This window comes from Aquila chrysaetos, chromosome Z (assembly GCF_900496995.4).
Source record: "Aquila chrysaetos chrysaetos chromosome Z, bAquChr1.4, whole genome shotgun sequence".
NCBI classification, from domain to species: Eukaryota; Metazoa; Chordata; class Aves; order Accipitriformes; family Accipitridae; genus Aquila; species Aquila chrysaetos.
The window spans coordinates 10,416,632-10,431,990 of NC_044030.1; the positions used below are offsets into that span (position 1 = coordinate 10,416,632).

General features: G+C 44.1%; 1 protein-coding gene across 6 annotated transcripts in view; it reads left to right on the forward strand.

The window, feature by feature from the left end:
* Positions 1-15,359, forward strand: part of PALM2AKAP2 (PALM2 and AKAP2 fusion) — a 272,860-nt gene that overhangs the window by 159,253 nt on the left and 98,248 nt on the right. For 5 of the 6 annotated variants that reach the window (XM_030003825.2, XM_030003827.2, XM_030003826.2 and 2 more), the window contains one exon: positions 335-417. In XM_030003825.2, coding sequence (XP_029859685.1) covers positions 335-417 — 83 coding nt within the window. Of the gene's footprint in view, positions 1-334; positions 418-13,345; positions 13,408-15,359 lie in introns of those variants that run through there. The other variant, XM_030003832.2, reaches the window with a different exon arrangement.

The following is a 15,359-nucleotide window of genomic DNA, read 5'->3' on the forward strand; positions in this document are numbered from 1 at the left end:
ACTGGGCACCATGCTAGGGACAGGGATGGCCACTGCAGGGGCTGAAATGGAGTATGTCCTTCCTGAGCCATGGCGTGCTGTGTCAACCCATTAAGCACCTGCTGCATTTTCTCCCAGCCGTGGCAGCCTCTCTACAGCATGCAGAGCTGTCTCCAGCTGGCAAAGATATTTTTCAGTCATTGTTTTTGTACCCTTTCTGCTTTCTTTAACAACGCTGAAGAAATACCGGGCTGGCAACAGAGCGTGGCTGGTAGAAATGGATCCAAGCAAAGCAAAGCAACCTCTCAGCCATGCATATTCTCCCGTAGGCAATAAAATGTCTTTGGTTTTGTAGGGGCAGGAGGATTGGATATGCTGCCAAGGGATCTGCCGGGACGGCGCTCCTGTGAAAGTCCTAAAGCTGAGGAGGGTGCAGGGGTAAGTCTTCTCCCACCACGTCCTTGTGGGATCTGTGCTGCACTCAAACATAATGCTTGATGGCACCCCATGCTCGGTGGGATGGGCCACACCTTCAGCTGCGAGGAGGTTGCCATGGGGGGAGTAGTTTGCACAGCAGACCCTGTTGGTGTAAACTGCATTCGCTTGACTACTGCAGGGTCTCCTCCTAAATATTTGAAAGCCTGGTGCAACAGTTGGGATTAGGAGGACCTTCAATAAAAGTGCATCTCTTGGGAGATCTTGTTAAATAATCCTGGCATCTCACTGCAAGATGGTGTCAAACCAATGCTCAATCTTTCCTCACCATCAGTCAATCCCCCACACGTCTTCCCTTGCATCTTCTCCTCTTCTCAAGCCCCTCTGTAGTTACTGCTACCCCACCTCCTTCCATCTGCTGGAAACCTGCACGCCAGCAGCTCGTCAGCATGAGGAGGGCAAGCATCTGAGATGCGTTGCCCTCACCTGGTAGCCTGGTGTGGCTGGGTGGCATGTGGAAACATGCCAGATTGCTGGAAAAGGCGTGATGGGGATATTCCTTTTTCTCTGTTGTTCTCGGTGTGATTGTGTGCAGCCAGGTGTTTTTAACAGCAGCAAATGAATTCATCAATAAGGTGGTGGGAATGGAAAGGGAGTGAATGGGCAAGTCAATTCCTGCAGGGCCAAGATGTTCATCTTCAGGGTTGCTGACACTGCTGAGCATGAATCACATATATCTAAAGACAAAAACAACCATGTTAAAAACTAAAGGCCTCTCCAACAACTTTTTATTATAAACGTATTATTAAATAAAGATGCAAACTTGGGTATACCTAGCCCATATTAATGCCTATAGTCTTTTACATTTCTTTAAATTAAATTAAAATAGTAAAACTGGTTCAGATGAAACTGATGAGGCAGATTCCAGACTTCTGCTGTAAAAGCAAAGGAATTTTTTCTTAAATTACAGTTAGTTAAATTTAGCCCAATAACTAACTCTTTCGTTTAGAGAAGCATTTAAAGATAAAAATGCAGCAAGTTCATATCTTCTTCTGGTCTAATAGTCTTCTGGCCTAATAGTAAAAACTGGTATGCAAAGCTCAGATTAGCTAGCTTTAAGATCTTAAAGGCCATAGTGAATAATCAGCTAAGGTCAGCACCTGCAAAAACCTTTTTTTTAATGAGGAACATGTAAATGCAAAACATGTTTTGAAAACCTTTTCTTAGGTTTTTCTAATCATATTTACTAGTTGCATTTATCATTTTAAAAAAAGCATTAATAATTTTCTCAAAATCCAGGTTTCCCACAGTTTTATTTAAGTGCTAATAAAATCCAAAAGGGTCTGGATTAATCTGATGTTTAAAAAAAAAAAAACAAAACAAAACAGATCTGCTAATAAACAACAAATATGAAACTGACTATATGTGGTTAACAATTTAGAATGGACAGTATAGCACAGAATTTCATACTCCTGGCTATTAAAAACAATGACCAAATTCAAGGTTAAATCTATGTAAAGCAGGAAACCAATATGTCCTCAGGCATATCAGTCAGTGAGAATCCACCTTTCTTTAGGCAAATAATTTACAACACAAACAATAAGAGTAAGGTTCAAATTGATAATGCAAAGCCGTCAAAAAGAAACTTTCATGTTATGGTTAAATCAGATATTTAAATCATTCTGACTGCAGCTGGAGCATGGACTTGCACAGGCATTTCCAGACATTTTGCACTGGTTGCTATCAGTGTTCTGCTCAGTGTAGTATCGCTTTGTGGCAGCTCACATATCGCAAGCAGGACCTGTAGGACTGCTGGGAAAGCTCTGAGCTAGAGTTTAATCAGTCCCTAACTTTCTCTGGCTTAAGCTAAGGTCATACTTAAGGAAGAGGGGAAAAAAGGTTCAATGACTGTGGAATGCAATTTGTTTTAATAACACAGTACTTCCAATGCTTGGGAGTGTAACACCACACAGAACAAAATCTGACTTAGCATTGTTTTCTCCTTGGTTTTGAAAAAGAGTTCTCATTTTTTTAATAATGACCCCCCGCTGAAGGAGGAGGTTTAATGGCAGAACTTTGTAAGAGGGAGGCTGACTCAGTGCTGCCACTGACACAGCGTGAGCAGAATCAGCAAAACGCTAGCACAGGAAAGTCAATAAAGTCCATGAGAGTATACTTACCAGCATGGAAGAAAATTAATTTAGTTATAGCAAATGATGAAGTGCTGAAATTTTCTTTAATAATTTGCTAACAATTTGTGGAAGGGAGAAGCCTGGTGCTTGAGGCAAAGACTATATGGATCAGCTGAATATAAACTCTTCTGAGCTTGCATTTGCTGAAAGAGACAAACCCAAAACAATTGTCCTTTCTATCGCTAAACAGTCAAATGGGAAACGTTATTTTCATATAAGAAAACCAGCAATTTTAGATTAACTCTGAAAGAATCTATGCAGACCTAGTTGCAATATTTTTTTGATGATCTTAAGATAAAGTAGATTCTCAATTATTAAAAGTCAGGAAATAGAAATCTGCATCTGTGTTATTTTCAACAGCCTACTTACTCCAAGCTGGGATGTGGACCACAAACTATTAACAAGCAGCAACAAGCTACCCTAGGCCCAGACTGTGCTCTTGATGTATGGTTCAAGTCAATGGTAATTGATAGGTAATGACATTCACAACCAGTGAAGACAGGATATGGATCAGTAAACAAATGTTACACTTGATCCTTGTCATGAAGCAAAGTAGTACTCTCCCTTACAAGAAAAGAAAAATATGGTCCTCCTAAAGAGCCACTCCATGTAATGTGCTCAGAACTAGCAAGGCTGGACCTATTGTTGAACAAGTGAAAGTTTATGAATAACCTTAGAGTTTTTTATGTTTCTTCTTTCTTTGCTAAATAGCAAAATACTGCCTCTTCATTGTTGCATTTAAAACACATCCTGTTAGGCCTGCAGCTCTTTTTGGACTGCAGGTTCAGAATACCATGTACTCTATTACTGAGCCTTTCTTGCAGCTTTTGCTCAAAAGGAGAACGTATATGTGTGTGGGAGTAGCATAAACTGCAGCTGTTTTTCTGGGTTTTTTTCCACCATCATTACTGCTGACTGGTAACAAGGAAGAAGACATACGTATACACTATTTGGCTTCTCTGCAACACTGCTGTACAGGAGGCTGGGAGATTATCTTGGTGAACTCCTAATTTCAGTACAACTTCTATGACTGTAAAAGGATCAGCAGTAGGCTGAAAGAATTTGTCTTGCAGTGAAAAGTATGCTGCTATTTTGCTGGAATATTTTATCAGAGATATAGACTTCAATTTGCTCTTTCATTGGTTTTATGAAAGATTGTATCACCAAAGAACCTATGTGAGTCCAGGAATCTCTGGAAAGATTAATTAATTTCACTAGGCAGCTGCTTAAAAACAACAAAAAAATCCAAACAGATCCAGGATACAACCCCTTCCCCTCATGCCCCGCCTTGCCCTGCTGCCATGAATGCATTGTGGCCGAAAAATTTACAGATAACTCAAAATGACAGCGGCTTTGATATTTTCAGCATTCTGGGGCAGTTTAAAAGGGAGATGCTCTTTCTGCACAGTACATGTTTCTGAAGCTTGTGAGGCCAGACAGCAAAAATCCCTGGTCATCTTTCGAAGTGTAAGCCTGCATGGCCTTACATCCCCTCCTCCCTGACCCTTCAGGCAGTTTAGGACGTGTATCTTGCTGCCACACCAGCCGTGGAGGGGTGCTGCTGAAATTCAGAGACATGTATGCAGTAAAAATCCAAAGAAAGCTACAAGCCTGCTTCAAGGAGTAAAATAGTTTATTTTCTGCAGATGATGCTTTCCCCAGTTGGTTCCTGCCAGCTCTCATCACCAGTTTTCCCAGGTCATTCTCTCCATCCCTGGTCCTGGCCACAGCTCACCTTGTGCTGAAGTCAGCAGAGCTGGGCTTGGTAACAGAGAGGATTAGTCTGAGTTATTGTACTGCATGTCACAGCACACAGCTAAGAGTTCATATCCAGTTATGGTCTCTGCTAATTTCTCTCAAATATGTCTTCATATCATGACCGAGGCAGGCAACATTGGTCAGGGAAGCCAGAAGATCGTCAGTCATTCAAAGCGCTCAGAGACATTATGTTTAACCTCTGGCATTGTAATTTTATTTCTGTGGCTCTGCATGGAAACTGTCAAAGCAAAGTAAGAAGATTGTCAAGCTGTGGTGCCTGCATAAAACATGCCCACCTACCTTCATATCCAAAGACAAGTAAGATTACCTGCTCCGACAGTATGTGAGTTAAGACATTAAAATGCACAGCAGTTTCGTAGCGCAGAGCTGGATTTCCATACAGAATACTGTGTATTTTTAATTAGCAGGCCTATAATCAGCTTGTCTTATCATCTCATTACAGTTTCATTTTGCCTGATTTCAGTTCTAATGATCGGAAAATGCTGTGAAACTAAGACCTCAGCTTACTGCAGGGACAGCCAGCCCTTCAGGCTGGCCACGGGTTTAGTCATTGGGCCTGTTCCCTTTCTAATTCAAGAAACAGACACATCTTTAGGGAACTGTGAGATTGTTGTTTGAGGGGAGAAAAACATTCTTTGTCATGAGACAAAGAATTTCTTCCCTGAGAATTATCCACTTGTCTCTGACTTTCTGAGGACCTTCAGGTAGGCTTGGTTTTCTCACTTAATCATTTCTAGTATTGCCATCCACCCTGCAGCAAATTACACATCCCAGTTGGAGGCATTTAACACCACTGGGATAGTGCTGGAAGGAGCAAGCATCCAGCCTTGAATATAGGGACGGCTAAGTAAAATGTGTAGAGAAGGCAGCTTAACTGCTGAAGATTTGTACTTCAATGTGTAAAACTCAGAAGATTAAAAGGTATCAAGAATTGCAGGACTGCTCATTAAGGCTGTGGCAACATAAAGGTGGAAACATTAGGAGTACGGCAAGAGTGTCTTGCTGTTCTTCTTCTACGTAGTAGGGATTTAAGTCCCCGGAAGCTGATAGGGTTCCTCATGTACGAGTAAAAGCAAAGACGGAAGGATTTCTCTTCTCCATAATTGTCAGAGCACACCTGTGGCAACCCTCCAGGAAAAGATGGTATGACAAAATGTGCCTTTCTGCATTTAGTTAATGTTTGGAACTGGAGTAAGCACTGTGTTGGATTTGCCTGGTAATTAAACGTACAGAATTTAGGAGTACTGACTTGTTTCTGAGGCTGCTACTTGTGGGCTGAAAAAGTTAGGAACATTTAAATGCGAGCAGGTAAAATTTAAATGGTATTATTTTTAATAGTTACAGAAATAGTTTTGTGTGATATCATTTATCAGCTTTTGATTCCCTCTTTCTTTCCTGGTATAAAAAGTTATGTGTAACGTCCTTTTCTGCTTATCACACTTTCTTGCACCAGACTCTGCCAGTCCCTTAGCTCTTTCAAAATCCACCGGTCTCTCCACATATTCATCATGAGGGTCTTTTTTGCTATGACTGCAACCTCTTCTAATCCAGGCTTCTTTCCCAATTTCTACTCTCTACATAAATCCATGCAGGTGTTTCAAAAAAACAGCCTGTTTTGTGTGCTGCTTTCATGCTCTCTTTCCCAACAGATCTCTTTACAAGAGCTACCCAGACCTCTCGAAACCCTCTGATCAGCTTCCCTTCATATTTTGTCTCTGCTACAAGACCCAAGTTCCCACCCGGCTTAGTTTCTGCTAATTGTGCTTCTCATTTGCTGCCACTTTTACTTCAGTCCAGTCTCTGGTGTCTCCCACAGTTGCTTATCTCCCTTGTCAGACCTATTTTCCTGGGGTGGCTCTGGCCCCAGTTTTTCCTGCAGGGGCAAATGTCTCTGCTCCTCAACACTCATTATTGCTTACATTTTGATAACATCTACCAGCCAGATAAGAAATCATTATGTTGAATGAGATAAACTTACTAAAGGAAAGCCTGCATCTAGTCGAGGTCTCAGTAAACACTTCAGACCCATCTAAGAGCCATGGCATAAAAACATTTCCAGCTCTCTCTTCCATTGCAGTTTTGATGATTAATTGCAAGAAACTATTTCTGCTTTATCTTTGTTTGCACAACTGGAATTTGTACTTACATTAATAACTCAGCCCTTGCAAATACTGAGAAGTTGAATACTCAGTGAAATACACTGTGTTTGGGTGTTTATGTGCAGATATTTAAACATTTCTGAACTGTCTATTTTGTGAATGAGCTACACCAACAATTTTACTAACTCTACAGGAACTTTCTTTTAACTATAGAGTATTTAAGCTGCTGTGGGACAACACTGCTTTATTCTCTGTAGACAACTTTATTCTTTGTCTTGTCATTTTTATTGTTCTAGTGGTAGTGAATAAAACCCTGCATCTGTTCCTCAGGAAGGACTTAATCCAAAGCCCATTGAATGCATTGGAAGAGCCTCCATTGGGCTTTGGATCAAGCTCTTTAGTACACAAACAAATGCTCTTTGTGCGAATATGCTATTCAAGTACTGTACAGAAGAGTTACAGAGGTTCCCTATTTCTGAAATAATGATTGCTCTTTAAATCTTTTTTGCTATGCCTGTTTAGTTGGAGGAACAATATGCAACTGTATATAATTGTTGAAGTACTGTAGTCTGTGATTATCTTGCCCCAGCAGTTGATATAAATGTTGAATATGTAACGCTGTGGTAACAAGTAGTGCTATATTTATATGGCTCTTCCTATTCATGCAGTAATTCAGAAAATATATAGAGATATGCTCCTTGCCCCTGAGGATGTTCAGGCTCAATCAGGCAAGCTGGACATGGGCAAGCCATCTTTCAGGACTGCCTTATGTTGGTGTTATTGATGGAGCAGACTTGAAAGAGGGATTTGTAGAATAAAAGAGGGATACTACTGAATGGGATTTTTTTCTGCGCTTAGGAAAAGGAACAGACTGAAAGGAGACACAAAGCCCACAGTAGGGGAAAGAAACAGGGGCTATTGTCGAGGAGGGTACAAAGAGAATAAGATAAGGCAGGAGTAATCAAAGCAGAAACATTAGCTGGAGTAAGACTGTAAAGAGCTTTAAGTGAAACCTTACAGCTCCAGATTTGCAATGACTGCATATTCCACAAGAAGGAGGGAGAGCCATGAGTCAGTTATGCAGCGGTTTCCCCACAGGCAGCAATGAAAAAATTTTCTTCCTTACAACATCACAGGTACTGAATACTTCTTTGGATTTCTTGTGAAGTGGAACTAACAGTTTCTGTGAACCAAAGAGAACACAATGCCAGTGAAATTAGGCTGTCTTTGCAACTGCAGAACAGAGTAACTTCACGTGGGCGTAGATTACACAAACAGTTACTACTGGGTATTACTCCTGTGACAGAATTGCTCGCAGTAAAATACACTACACTGTGTGGTAAGTGCTGGCAGGGCTACGCATGTAGTTTGTAAGCTGATGATGACTAAAACAGTTTATGGAGCCAGTAGTAAAACATTACTCTCTCAAGGAGTCACATTTAAGTCAATGAGATTACTCATGTAGCTAGCTGCCGATAGAGATCTTGCCAAGCTATTCCACCACATAATAGATGTGTGTAAATGAGCCTGCTAGTCAGCTGAATAACTTCAGAAAATAATTTTAAAGTTCATACTACATTAGTATTTGAACTCCCTAATCACATCTGAGGTCCCGTTATGTTCTGCAAACACCCACTAAAAGGCAGTCCCTGTTGAAAATTCATCAACTCATATAGACAAATAAGGGAAAGTGACTTGCCTTCAGTCACATCACAGGTCATCAGCAATGCCAGGAATAGAACAGGGATCTCCAGTCAGTTCCCTACCGGCAGCTCCCTGCCTCTGTAATACTCAACATTTCATCCCCGTACTGAGTATAAAGCATTTATGAATGTGACCTCCAAACTTCCCACAGCTCTTCTGCTAACGGACTGACAGATCTCTGCATTCATTAGTTTTATAAATGCACAGAGAATACACAGAAGTACCATTTTCATCTCACACGCATTACCGCAAGCCCGTGCATTCCCTCATTCAGCTCATCTGCATGTTATTCTGCAGTCAGAGGAATAACCAGAACCACAAGGAAAGGAAAACGAATCTAATCACAAAATTTCTGACAGCTAATCTAAGACACTTAAAAATCTGCATCCCAAGCAAAACTCATTTTTCATACTGAGTGAAATTCAGTGTGGAGGCTACCAGATCAGGCATCACCTTTCAGGACTGCATTTCATTTTATAAATGTTATAAAAGTGCCTGGCATATCCAGTATCATTATCACAGTATTTTCCTTCCTTCCTTTATTCTGCACTGCTCTCAGCATCTTTGGGAATTCATAGAGAACAAGAACAGTGTGCTGGGCTGTAAAACAGCAGCCTGAAATAATTTCTTCCTAACAGGAAGAGGTATCCCCTTTGAATTATTCTCCATTTGAAGGTTCACTGCATAACAATAAAAAAATCTGCCTCACTGCAACTAGGCTCCAATATACTGACAAAGTCCCAAAGCAAAGACTCTGAGTAACTCTTCTGTCTCCTGGACAAAGCAGGAGCAGCAGATACAGATACAGCTTTGCTCTCTTCTCTCCCTATTTCTCTCTTGTCTCCTCCAAACATCTTTGTCTTTCATTTCCTTCTCTTTATCTCCCCCTCCTGAGCTGCCCTGTGTCTCTTCCCCTTCCTAACTCCAGGCACGCTTTGTTGGCAATGGCTCTGTCCTCTTTCTGCCCATGGAAGAGGACGCATCTGTACAGAGGCAGATTGTAAACTAGGTCAGCTTATGTGGCAGAGAAAAAAAGATGAGAAATAAGAGCCTTTTTGTATAATAACAAGGTCTCACATAAGCATGTGGCCCAGTTGTTAGAGGTGTTGAATGTCTGCGGTTCCCACCGACTACAGTGGCACTAGTCCTCTTGTCCACAGGCTATGTATGTAGAAAAACATCCTCAGTTTTGCAGCCCCCTACAAGCAGAAGTTCAGCTACGCGGTCACACTTCCTTGAGCTTTCCCAAGGATGTCACACTAATCTCAGGATCTGTTCTTGTCGGTTTTTTCTACGTGTTCAGCACAGCCTTGGGATGTATATTGGTCAGTTGTTGGAGGAGGAATGAGGTAATACTGGGGGTGACATATCTGTTTTCAGTTCACAGGGCACATAAAGCAGGTCTGAAAGGGAATGACGGGCGAGGAACTGTCATTTGAGTGTTAAAAATAACTTATTTTCTTCACAAATATTGGGTTAATGCAGCTGATCTTTATACTTTTCCTACTTTCAGAGTTTTTAGGGCAATACTGACTAATCTTGCAGTTCCTTATTTAGGTAAAGGTATTTTAACTTCACAGTAAAAATTAGGGAAGGTTGCATTCTGGCAAAGATTAATTCCTTCTTCCCCCTACCTGAAGCCCTCTGTAATGCTGTAAAAATTTATAGATGATTAACAAAATACATCTTTAAAACAAAACTTTAAGACATCATTTTCTTCTGCTGTTGTAACTGTTGAAAATGCAAATTAGAAGCAATAGGGAAAATTCATTAAAATATACGCACTGAAATCACATTTGATTTCTTCTGTGGTATATCAGTCATGCATTACCTAATTAATACTAAATAAATGCATCCCTGTCATAAGAGGAAAAAAAAATACATTCAAACCGTATCACTATCATTTGTGATATTTCTTGATCTAATGGAACAAAATCTGTGCTGCAGTCACGCAGTTCAGTCCAATCCCATATGAGGCCAGTAAGCAAGAGAGGAGGAGAAGGTAACTGTTGGAACAAAAGGGCAGAGGGGTGGGAACCCAGGAAGCGGAGCTCTGAAGTTCCCCCTTTGGCAGTGTAACATCTTTGGTTGCTATGAATTCACAGATTTTTGTCTACAGTGCAGTATTGCCAGTATCCAAAACTTGAGGCCTTCAAAAAGCATGAGAGTGGACTATGCTTATTTTAATTATGTTTCTGAGGCCTGGAGGGTACCTTTCTGCATGGTTCTGAAGTTTTCTGCAACTAAAAAAGACTGATTCATTTTCATCCCTCCCTTGTGATAACTGGCTTATTCTGTTTCTAGCAGCTGAAGTTTCTAAGAACCTAACAAACACGGTCAGACCTGTGAAACATCCAAAGGAGATGCAACCCTCATGCTCCTCTTCCTCTCTCTCTCCTCCACAGCCCCACATTGCCATTTGGATGGCATACCTACCTGTGGGTGTACAGACCTTACACCTGTGGGGCAGGCTGGTGGGTGTGAGCAGTGATGCACGTCCATGCACAGTTGCTTCAGTCAGGTGTTGGAGGTGCAGCTTTCCTTTGCTCCCTGCCCACTCCCTGCAAATGAGCTGAATGGAAGCTGCACTGCAGTTCTAGCATGTGCACTGCACAGCTGCACTGTGCCCTAGAAGGACAAAGGGTAGGAGTCCTGTCTTTGGGCAGGTAACTGAATTGCAGACATTCCTGGGAACGTTCCTAGATGGTGTGGCTGAAACACCCCTACTCAGAGCTGGTCTCCCCTGCCATATGCTAGTGGCAAGTAAAAAATGTGCATTAAAAAAGGCCACCCTTGAGCCAGAGGATTTACAGCAAAGTATGAAACAGAAAAAAAAGATGGCTGCAGATACAGAGAATGACAGTGACAAACAGTTCCTTGGGTTAAAGACCTTGGTGGGGCTTTGTCTGTACCATACTGTGTGTGCTTTCAGACACATACATTTGCAAAGAGGGTCATGGCCACATACAGTTAATTACTAAGGTAGCTTCTTACTTAAATTAATAGCACTGGCTTACAGGTCTGCAGTTACGTAGGTATGCATCTATTTCCTTATACCATTAGCTTTTATTATAAGCCTTTTTCACTACCATGGCATTCAGGTAGCCTGTACCTGTGTGTGAGCATCTGTGTCCTTGAGTTCTCACCAGAGGATGCAGCAGCTGAATTACCAATAGCAGCATGTAACCTCCCATTTAAAACATTGGCACTTCTAGGGTGGAGGGTAGCAAATGTGATGCTAAACTTCAATACAGACTCTGGAGAACTAGAGGTTTGCAAACCTTGTGCCTGTACTGTGCAAATACAGAGATGCTAATTGGGTTAGAACTAAAGGACACCTGGATTAATGCAATCTGTCTGGGAAGAGTCAACATTGCTGCTGTAAAGTCCTGCCTTAAACAAACCTCTTGGAGGTCTCTGAAAGGGTCAACAAAAGTGTGGATAAGGGTGATCTAATTTCCATATCAGACTGGGTTTCTAAAAGGCTCTTGACAAAGGCTTTTAAGGAGACTAAGCAGTGATAGCAACAAGAGGGAAAGCCCTGTTATGGCTCAGTAATTGCTTAGAAGATAAAATGCAAAGCGCAGGAATAAATGACTGGTTGTCACAATGGCGGGAGGTGCTGGGTGGTGTGGGGTTCTGCAAGGGTCAATGCTGGGACTTGTGTTCTTCAGTGTACTCATATCTTACTGGGGAATGGAGTGAAATAGCAAAGTTCATCAGTGATATTAATTTACTCAGGTCAGTAATAATAAGACTGTGAAGAACTACACAAGGACATTATGAGGCTGACTGGGCGATATAAGAAATTCAGTGTAGGTAAATGTGAAATGATGCACATGCGATTGAGAAACAATCGTGTAAAATGCTGGGCCCTGAGCTGCCCATGGCATAAGTAAAATCTCAGGGTTATGACAGACAGCTCCATACAAACATCAGCTCTGTGCTCAAAAACTCCTCATGAAATACTAATTGTTAAGAGAAAAACATCATTGTGGCACTGTACGAATCCATGGTTTGCCCACACCTTAAATATTGTGTATTTCTTCACCTCAAATAGGATCTATTAGATCAGGATGATGTTCAAGAGGGCATCAAGGATGGCAAGACATATAGAACGGTCTATGAACAAAGGCCCCCATGAGCAACCTACAACTTTCCAGCCAGGAGAAGGAATGATGTAAAAGGATTACAGTGGAGGTCTGCAAACCCATGAGCAGCTGAAAGAGAGGGTTGGGAGCTGTTCCTCATCTCCAGCACAGGAGCTGAGGGGATGATTAAATTTGTATTGAAACTGAAAAGAAAAGGCAGAGTTCTTCACAGGAGGGGTGGCAGACCAATGGAAATCCTTGACACAGCCTGCTGTGAACGCTGCAAGCGCATTGGGGGGTAAGGGGAGATGGAAGAAGCCCATGGAAGCCAGCTCCACTGCCTAAAATATATTTTTAAAAAACCCCAAACACCCCTCACCCCACCCCCACCCCCACTAAACTGAAAAAAGAAAAGAAAATAAAAGAAGGGGGAAAAAAAGAAAACAGAAGAAGAAAACCCCAACAGCAACCAGCAGCAGAACCACCCCGAAACCCACGGCTCAGGAAAGCCCCGGAGCTGCCAGCGGCGGGGTGCTCCCGCTTCGCACGCCCCCCCGGAGGCGGGCCGCCGGGGCCGCGCTGCTTCCCCCCCGGGGCTCGCCCCCCCCCTTCGCCGCCGCCCCCGGGACTCGGCTCCCTCCCCTCCCGGCCGGCGCCGGCATCCGTAACAGGAGAGGGCTCGCACCCGGCCGGGTAACCCGACCGCGGCGGGACGGGGGGCGCGGCGGGGGGGATTCGCGGAGGCTCCGCGCGGGGCGCATCGCCCCGCGGGACGGGCCGCGGCGGGGCGGGGCGGGGCGGGAGGGGGCGGGCGGGCGGGCGGCGGCTTTGCCCCCCTCTTCCTGGCGTCGGCGAAGGGGGCGGGCGGGGAGCGGGGAGGAGGAGGAGGAGGAGGAGGAGGAGGAAGAAGAAGAAGAAGAAGAAGGGGGACCCGACGTGCCGGGGCTGCGCGCGGAGCTGGCTGCGCACGCTGCGCGCCGGAGGAGCGGGCGCGCTTCGGAGAGGTACCTCCGTGCGCGGGGGTGCGCCTGTGTCCGCGCGTCCTTCTGTCCGTCCGTCCGTCTGCGTGTGTGTGTGAGGGCGGCTGCGGGTGCGGAGGAAAGGGAGGCGGCGGTGGCTGCGGCTCCGGCAAGTTGTCTGGCCCTTGGTGGGCTGCGGGAGGCTTTGGGGGGGTGGGCGCAAAGGTGGAAATGCCGGGAGGGGGGGGCGGGGTGAGGGGGGGTCGGTAGAGATGCGAGGAGGGGCAGGGGAAAGGCGAGGAGGGAAGATAGAAACGCGGGGAGGGGGAGGCGAGGAGGGGAAGGGAGAATGAAAATGCGGGGAGGGGAAGGGAGAAGGCAAGGAGGGAAGGGGGGGGTGCTGGGGGGGGGGGGGAACCTGCCCTTGCCCTCGCCCACCCCGCGAGGTGTGCCCGCCAGCCCCGCGCTCGTGGGAACCCCCGCGCCCGTGGGACCCCCCACGCGTGCACATTCCCCCGGGGCGGGAGGGGCTGACGGCGCGGGGGGCCGCGGACCGCCGGGGGGTGCCGGACGGGGCGGGTACGGAAAGACGGGTCTGTGCGCGTATCCCCCCGATGTCCGCAGGTGGAGGGGCGGCTCTTCCCCCACCTCGGCTGCGGTGTGGGGGTCCGGGGGGGTCTCTGCCGCCCTCCCTGAGGGCCGGGCTGGGGCCAGCGGGGAGGGGTGAGAGCCGGGGTGGCGGCGTCCAGGGGGTTTGGTAAGGTCCTGAGAAACCCGTGACGTAATTATTTTTTAATCAGCATGGTTTTTTCATGGCCATCTCAATTTTTCCTGGACTCCCCTTTTTGAACCAAAAATCTCCTGTATCTTTGTTCCAAGTCTTTCTATTTTTAGATCCCTGAGTAACAGTGAACCATGAGTTTTAAATATTTTATTTCTTTTTATTTGGCTTCTGCTTAGGACCACTGCAGTGTAAACTTCTCAAACATTGGTGTCTCTCCCTAAAAAGTTATTGAAATTATTACTGAGATGGGCAGGCAGGCAGCTACTGTGGGTAACAGTGCTTGAGTTCCTGATAACGTTAATCATTAGCTGTGAAGAGCAGTCATCATACTGAAGTTTGGTTTTTATCTTAAGGTGAATCGCCTATCAGCTCCCAGAAGATGTACGTAAGGGCAATAAGTACCAGCCTAATGTTCGAAGAGATAGAGCAGATCCCCCAGTTGTGATTTTACCAATGAAATAAACATGTTTTGTTTTGAGCTGTGATTAACAGTTCAACATTGTAATGATATCCTCTGATTCTAGCATTGTCTCATAGCTCTGGTATGTCAATTTGTATTCATGCTGTGTAAGTGTTTTGCAGAGGTTTTGCGTATCTGACAGGGATTTATTCCACTTTCACAATTACATTTTCTGGTCTCACCAGACTCAGGAACCCAAGGAAGGTATATATACGTCAGTATCTGTAGTATACATGACTTCTTTTTCCTAAGAAGTGCAAGCTATTTCATATATTTTTAGATCATAGCTTTTCTGTCCCTGCACACAGCAGAGGATGAAGTTATAGCTGGAATTTGTTCATTTAAGTGTATTCATTGTAAGTATTTCTGACTGGTCAGTATTGAGTGTTTTTTAATCAGTTTATCTTCATATTATATCGGAATGCCAGTCCATTTGCTGCCTCTTGATAGCCTCTGCCAAAGTAAGTTTGCACAAATTAAAAATTTTACATACAGATATTGTATCTACAGGCTTTAGATAGCTGATATGTTGGGTTTTGTGTTTGTTTCCAAGCACCTGTCCAAAGAGTACAGGTCCCAGGTGAGTTCTTAAGTAAATTAAGCCATATTTATAGATGTATTGTAATAGTGCCAAAAAGAAGTATGTGCAGCTTCCATACTAAGGGATGTGTGCATAACTTCCCAGCCCTTTTAAATCACTCCTGTTGACTTCAGCCAGAGTTTTGGCTAAGTGAAGAATACAGCATCATATGGCTTACAGCAGTAAAAGTATACCCAGCAGAATCCTGAGCAGTCTGATGTATACTTTGATCATGGGATAAGTTAATTCATGCCTGGTTTGTCTTGCCTAAACTGCAAAACTCACTTTTGCTACTGG